At 37.7% G+C, this 8256-nt stretch overlaps 1 protein-coding gene across 1 annotated transcript; it reads right to left on the reverse strand.

Annotated features, from left to right (window-relative positions):
* Nucleotides 1–450: 450 nt before the first annotated feature.
* Nucleotides 451–2995, reverse strand: LOC115995230 (agamous-like MADS-box protein TM6). The gene is made up of 7 exons (XM_031119713.1): nt 2645–2995; nt 2465–2531; nt 2287–2348; nt 2072–2171; nt 1202–1243; nt 1051–1095; nt 451–875 (listed from the first exon to the last, which is right to left on the reverse strand). Exons 1-7 carry the CDS (start codon nt 2830–2832, stop codon nt 702–704), a joined length of 678 nt encoding a protein of 225 aa, XP_030975573.1. The 5' UTR covers nt 2833–2995; the 3' UTR covers nt 451–701.
* Nucleotides 2996–8256: the final 5261 nt, after the last annotated feature.

Consider the following 8256-nt stretch of genomic DNA (forward strand, 5'->3'; position numbering starts at 1 on the left):
CAGCTTTCCCTGGATATTTCTTAGATTTTTCTTCCAAGTTTTAGTCCTATACCGTTTTTACCCCTTCTCTCCGGTGGGACTTTGAGTCTGCCGAGAACTGAATTGTCCTCGGTTGTATCACATGGCTACCTTGTGTTTTATATTATCGAGTTTGGGCCATAGCCCTCCTCGACTTGGACCTTTGGATTCCCCATGGGTGAAAGGGTCTGGCCCATAAATTACTTGGGCCCCACATTACCAATTAGGTATGTGCTCCAAATGGTATATTGATTAACATACTTGACATTATCTAATGAATAGCAGTACAGATAAGAACAAATATTTCTTATCCGCTTGTTAAAAAAATATTAGTTACAAAATTTTGCTGAGTTATCCCAGCAATAAAAAGTAAAACTAAGTGCATAGTAATCCAGGATGAAAAAATATCTAATACCAAAATCACAACCAACATAACAAGAACAAGATATAAGGTACCGTACATATTGCATCGTGACAAACAAAGTATATACAAGAAGTGTGCATTAAAAGCAATTACAGTTTCAGCCAATACTTGCTAGCAAACATAATGTCCATATCTATATAATAGAGCCCAACTTTAAAACCCTTACATACTGCATCATGAGTTTAATTAAACAGTTTATCTGAAAATAAAAACACATAGTAGATTAAACATGTATTGGAGATGCAACTCCTACTGCCATTCAAGCAAGGCGCAGATCCTCGGTTTCAAATCCCCCAGCATGATGAAGATCCAGGTGGCTGCTATGCAAGCGGAATGCATATAAGTTGGAGGCACCATTTGTCAGAGCAATGGTGGATTCATAGTCTCCTTCATTGTCCACTAATCCATATTGTGGATCCTCCAATCTTGCCCTCTTAAATTTGAACAGAAAAGAGAAAAGAATCATTATTTAGAACCTTAGATATATGACCATATATGATATATATGACTTAAGACAATATTCAACAAAAGAATTGATTGAATTTTTTTGGATAAATAATAATTGATTGCAAACTGAATTAAGACAAATTCAATTTTAAGAATCTTACAAGATCGAGCAGGAGATTGCCGTGTCTTTCCTCCAAGTTCTTTACCTGCAATAGAAGTTCAAAGTAATAGAGGTCCAAAAGCAACTTGGAGGTGACATAAGAGTGAGAAACAAATTAAAAAGAACTCATATCTACTATTGAATTTGCTAACCTTTTTCTTGTAGGTCTCGGTCTGAGTTTTGATAACGTGGTACTGTGTAAAGGATACATTGAAGATTTATATTGTTAGCTTAACTAAATTCTTTTATAAAATCTATACAGAACTGTTTGTAAAAACTCAGCTAGATGAGTAAACTCCCAAAATATGTTGCAGATGAAAAGAAAAGGACAAAAAAAAAGTAACAATCTCGTTTAAGGTAATAGAAAGAAAAAGTTCAGGGATCCTTTTTTTCAGAAGATAGTTCGTGGATCAAATTTCAATGATGTAGGTCCAATAATCAAGGATTATGAACTTCAGTGAAAATTAAAATTTTTAGAAAGGACAAATCGAAAGCAATAGAAATTTTATGCATTTTTTTACCCCTACTAATAAGCAATTCAGGCATTTGAACTTTATTATAAGTGTTCCAAGGACGCCAATAAATAAATTCTCCTATAGTTTAGCTCAAAAGGAAAATCAAAGATTACCTTTGGAAAAAAAAAAAAAGGAAAAAAAAAGATGCTCACTGATTAAATATAAAAGAAATTTTGTCAAATGTTCAGAGTACATCCATTTGAAAATGAAAATGATCTTCTAATTATTAGTAAAGTTAATTATGTGCTTCTCCCCAAGGAAAAAAAAAAAGAAAAAGAAAAAAGAACATGGTTTAGTAGCATAAATAACTAAGAAAAACCAAGATTTAGTAGCATAAATAAATTAAGAAAATTTGTGAACACTAAAGATCTTTGCAGATTTACATGCCTAAGCTAAAATCACTCTCTTTTAGTAGGGATTCAATAACATATTTGAAAAATTTTCAAAACCTACACGCAAAGTTGTGTCTACAGAATTTCTCAAAATATATAGATAACAAAACCCAACCTTTCGTGCGCGTACGATGTCCAAGGAAGAAGACACCTTATGCTGAAGAGAACGTAGATCGTCTAGGCTCAGACCGTTCAGATCCTCACCCACCCTCTGCCTGTCAAAACAATATCCTAATTAGCCACGCATGAAAAACCTAGGCGCTCTACATTAATTTGGGCATGACTGCCTTTAATCTATCAGACAAATCACTTTTTTCTAGTATGCTTTACCTTATCTCTCTGCTCAGTCTAATGTTAATTTCTTTCAGTTTCCTCAAGTTTTCTTGCATTCTCTGCAGTCATAAGTACACAAAACTAAATCAGAAAGAGATACTAAGAAAGAAAACCTTAATAATAGAATAAATAGTCACAGATTCACAGATCAGAACTAAAAAAATGAGAGTGAAACCTCGTAGTGTGAGCTCCATAGGTCAGTATGCAAAGCATCTTGGTACTGATCATAGATCTTCTTTGTCCTGGTTGGGAAAAACACATCAAAAAAACCCAAAACAAAGTTGATCATATTAGGGTTTCGTTTGTCACGTAATAACATTAGTGAGAGAAAGAGAGAGTGGTCCGTGAAGCTTACGTTATGGAGGGGCTAGTGTACTCATGGAACTTGCCAGTACTAGAGAACATGATGATCGAGACCTTAGCATCACAGAGAACAGTGAGCTCCTGAGCTTTCTTGAAAATACCATTTCGTCGCTTGGAGTAGGTGACTTGCCTGTTGGTTTGGTTCTCAATCCTCTTGATCTCGATCTTTCCACGACCCATCTTTCTTTCTTTTTCTTCTTCTTCTTCTTCTTCAACAAAAGGATGATCTGAGAGCTAACTCTGAGAGGGGCTTTGTATTTTGTAAGAGAGAGGTCTTGAAGTGCAAGAGATCAAAAGAAGAGAAGAAAGGGTTTCCAATTCCATATCGGGAAAATGGGTTTGGAAAGTAACGTTGCAGTGTAACTGAAAATGTAAGGATAGGGGCAATGAGGGTAATATATATTGGTCTGATAACGTGTGGTGTCAGATGCTTTTGAGTTTTGACCACGACAACACATGAATCATGGGTGCGATTAACCCATTCCTTAAACCTCTCTTATTGGGGGAACCATGCTAGTTTAGGGTAAGCATTAAGTTAGAGCATCCAGAGTTAAAAATTTAATTTTTTATTTTCATAAAAAGTTATTTTATTTATTTTACCTACACACATGCTGCAGCAGTAAATCTATTTTAGCTTTCAACACAATAAAATAATATAAATATCACAATAAAATAATATATCTACTACAATAAACAACAATCACGACCATCCGCAACCGTTACTGCTGTCACTATCGTCGTCGCCGCCGCCATCGACTCTTCCACCGCCACCGCAGTCACTACCGCTGCCACTACCGCCGCCACCGACTCTTCCACCGCCGCCAACTCTTCTGCCGCCGCCACATGATAAAATAATATATTCTCTATAATAAATAACAATTACAGCCACTACCACCACCACCACTGTCACTACCACCACTGCCACCGCAACCGCCACCATCAAAAAAATTATTTTTTTCTCACCAATATAATAATAACCTATCACTTAAAATTTATTGCAAAAATATTGTGGTAATATTTCTTAATTTTAATTTCTTATTATTCTTTATTTTATTTTTCCCATTATTTTCATCCAAATACACGTTTCTTTTTTCTTTTTCTTTTTTTTTTTCTTTTTAACTCTTTGTTTTTCTCCTCCAAACACGTATACTCCTCTTTATCTTCACTCTATCTTCACTTGCATTTTTATTTTTCTACTTCAGCTTTGTCTTTCTTTCTCTTTCACTCTATCTTCACCACCGCCCCCACAATAGCCACATCGGAAAACAAAAGCTCACTGCCACAAACACAAACACAAGCCCACTGCCCACAACAGATCGGAAAACACAAACACAAACCCACATCGGCGCTGGGCATGAGATAGCAGAGAGAGGGTGGAGCTCGGAGGTTCGGCCTTTGAGGTGGAGATCTAGAGAGAGAAAATGCAAGATAGAGACTCACGTCGGTGCTGGGCATGAGATAGCAAAGAGAGAGGGGGTGGAGTTGTGGAGAACACAAAGAGTGGTCGGCGCTAGGCTGGGGCTTCGATCGGCGCTGGGCTAGGGCTTCGGTTGGCATTGGGCAGAGGCTTGGTCGACGGCAACGAGCAAAAATGAACTATGAGGACTGAGTAGAAAGGCACGGGCAGCAGAGAGTAGATGAGGGAGAAAAAAAAAAAGAGAACGAAAGAGGAAGAAAGGAGAGAAGCCGGAGAGAGAGTGAAAAAGAAAGAAAGAGAAAATATTTTTTTAATGGAAGAGGAGAGAGAAATTCAATAAAATAAATTTTTTTTTTTAGCTCTCATGAACAGTGCACATCTATCTATAGATGTGCACTGTAGCAATGGAGCTAAAAATTATAGATTTAGCTCCACTGCTGTGAGTATGATTTTGGGGTTTGAGGAGCTAAAATATAGCAGTATAGTAATATTGCACCACTGCTGTGAGTGCTCTATATAAGTGTCCTTGCATAGGAACATGGAGAGGGAGAATTGAAAATTAAATTCCAACACTTCACTTTTTCTGTATGTTAAGAGTCCCAACAGGATAATTTGCAAAAGATTTTGTGTGCGAAATTTACACATAAAACTCATCTGTGATACATTATATCTCATGAACTACTTAAATTTCATGATGCATTATATCTCACCCATATATCATTTGCTCCTCACACCAAATTCAATCAAAACACACAATCAAACTGTGAAAAAAAAAATTAACTACAAATTGATGAAAATAATAATAATAATAATAATATATAATTGTGAAAAACCAAATTGATAATCAACGTATAATCGAGATACAAAACAGATTCCTCTCTTAATCACATAAAACTTATATGAATTTTTTTTTTTTTAATATATATATAGAAGAAGAAGAAGAAGCCAATCTAGGCCTTGGTATGAAAGCGTTGGTGGAAAGAAAGGGACGGGTGTGGTGCTTCTTGGTGGGGAGGTTCAGTCAAGGTTGTTAAGTGGAGATGATTGCAATGGCGGAAGGGCAAGGGGGAAAATGAGCACCAACTGTTGAGGGGACAATCACGAGTGCTTATCGATATCACATTTTGTTCACACTCATTTACATGCAAAAATCACAATTTAAGCCAAATTTTTTCAAATTTTGCAATTTTTACCCTATGATCAAGGGAATGCTAAAATTAATCTAATTTGTCCCAATCAAATGCCGGATTGACCAACTTTGCAATTCGAGAGTCAAAATGACAAAAATACCTTTAATTGACCAAACTTTGACCAAATTGACCGATAGTCAAATAAAGTCAAAAATTCACCAAACCACCAATATTTATCATTTTACATAAAAATTAATGTTTTTGAACTCATATCTCAATTTTAACCTTGGCTTGACCAAAATTTTGATCGTTCAATTGAGATAAATTTGAGTTCATATTAAAAATAAGGCGAAAAACACATTTTGGTTCCTACATTTTCAACCGATTTCCATTTTAGTCCCTAAGTTTTTTTTTACCGCTTTTAGTCCCTCTCCTGAAAAACGGTTCCATTTTGGTTCCTACCGTTACATCATAAACGGATATTGCTAATGTGGCAAACGGCATTGATAATCAATAATAAAATAATGGGTCTACAGTAACCTGACTTGCTACTGTTGGTTATTCCCACCCTTAGTAGTCACGTGCCACTCACGTGACGGTCCCTAACCTAAGCAAAACCCCAAATCACCCAATTAGACCTAACCCGTTGCTGAAAATCCCTAATCTCTTACCTTACCCGTTGCTCATCACAAGACCGATCAAAAAACCCACAAATCGGCAAGCACAAAAATCCCACAAATCGGCAAGCACAAAAAACCCACAAATCGGCAAGTTTCAGTGTGCTTGTGTTGAGCAGATTGCGAAGGTCGTATTTCTCTCCAACTCTCTCTCTCTCTCTCTCGTTATGTTATGAATGTCATTTTAAGTGCTAGGTAATCGTTCTGGGTTTGAATCTCAATTGTTGGGTTTTGAGAATTTGGGAATTTTGAGATGTTGTGTTTTGTTATTGCTCTGGAATTTCAATCTATCTCTGTTTCTCTCTCATTGTGTCTCACTCTCACTCTCTCTCTTCCTCTCCCTTTATAGCTTTTGTAGTGGACATTATACTGACCGTGATAGTGGAATATTGTTGGGATTTGCATTGTTTGGCTGTTGTGTGTTGCTTTTGTTATTTGCGGCTATGTTTGTTTTACTTTTTGTTTTACTTTTGTTTATCAGGGACCACAATACTGACTGTATTTTTGTTGGCAATTGCATTGTTTGTCTGTATTATGTGTCACTATTGTTTATCAGGGACCACTATATTGACCTTTGATAAACCATGGAATCTTTGTGTTGGTATTTGCATTGATTGTTTGTATTGTGTCTTGCTTTTCAAGAAGTGGCTGGGTCCATGTGATCCCTTTGTCGGTATTATATGCTTTTTTATTTGTTTATTAGCCTAAAAAAGTATTATTAATATCTGTTTTCATGTTCATTCTGTTTTCTTCCCGTGACTTGCATGCAGGATGAATGAGCTTTTTACTCTGCATGTCCACCATGGTGGCCATTTCATGTGGAACCCTCAAGTGTATGTGGGAGGGACAGTTGATATAGTGGATAATTGTGACCCAGATAGGTGGTCAAAAGTAGAGATTGAGAGTATATGTAGGGATTTTGGCTACTCTGAAGTAGATAAGCTATGGTATAAAATGCCTGGTGTGAACCCAGAGCGGTCAAATTTCCATCAGGTGGTTGATGATGATGCTGCTATGTTCATGACTGACTTGGTGAAGTAATATGGGGAGATTCATGTCTTTGTGGAGCATCCAGTGCATGAACCAGTTGAGTTACCAATGGAGGATTTTGATCCCTTAGCTGCTAGAGTACCTGGTAGTGAAGTAGAAGGTGTAGATGTAGGTGTAGGTGAGTATGATAATGAAGAGTACAGACTTGATTTTTCACAATTTGGAGGCCATGATCATGCTGAATTTGTTAATGTCGACCATGGTGAGCCACATGAGGTAGATGATGAGCAAGTTTGTGCTAGGAGGGCTAGCAAAGCGCCAGTTGTTGATGACCAAGTTGAGGAGAGTAGTGAGGGTAGTGAGGGCAGTGAGGGTAGTGAGGATGAGAGGAGTAACTTAGAAGAAGAGCCAGAAGTGCAACCAATGAATATTGGTGAAGATAGTCTTGATAGTTGGGACAATCAAGCTGAAGATGCTGAGGTTGAAGCAGGACAAATGGGTGGTGGTGTCATGAATTCTGATTATGAGAATGAGGAGTTGCTTAACCTTGATGAATCATCATCAAGCAGTGAGGGTGGTGATGATTCAAGTGATGATGACATCCCTGTTGCTGAGGTTGACAATTCTATTAGGAGCAACAAATACCCAATCTTTAGGCCAGTAGCCAAAGCTGAGAACCTTAGGTTTGAAAAGGATATGTTGTTCATCTCAGTTAAACAATTTAAAGATGTTATAACTGATTATGCAGTCCATGGTAGGTGGGGTATAAAATTTGTGAAAAATGACTTGGTGAGAGTGAGAGCCTGATGCCAGCCAGGGTGCAAGTTTGTTGCCTACCTTGCAAAGGTGCCAAGGGAGAAGAGTTTTAGATTGAAAACACTGAACATGGAACACACATGCAGCAGAAGCTATAGAAATCCAAGGTGCACAACATCATACATTGGGAAGAAGTTAGTGAAGAGGGTTAGGAGACAACCTGGCATAAAGCTTAAGGATATTCAGGATGCTGTGCATGAGAAGTATGTGGTTGACATAAGTGCAGGCAAGGCAAGTAGGGCTAGAGAGAAAGCTCAAGATGCTGTTGATGGGACCCACACTGCACAGTTCAACCAACTATGGGAGTACTGTAATGAGTTGAGAAGGTGCAGTCCTGGGAGCACAATATTGATGAAGGTGTATACTTATGATGATGGTGATTTGGCAGCTGAGCATGGATTGGCAACCGGGCTGCCATATTTTGAAAGGATCTACATCTGCCTTGAAGGTTGCAAGAAGGGCTTCTTGGCAGGGTGCAGGCCAATCGTTGGTCTAGATGCATGCCATCTGAAGACCAAGATTGGTGGGCAGCTGATATGTGCTGTTGGCAGAGATCCCAATGATGAATACTTCC

Source organism: Quercus lobata, chromosome 6 (genome assembly GCF_001633185.2).
Source record: "Quercus lobata isolate SW786 chromosome 6, ValleyOak3.0 Primary Assembly, whole genome shotgun sequence".
NCBI lineage: Eukaryota > Viridiplantae > Streptophyta > Magnoliopsida > Fagales > Fagaceae > Quercus > Quercus lobata.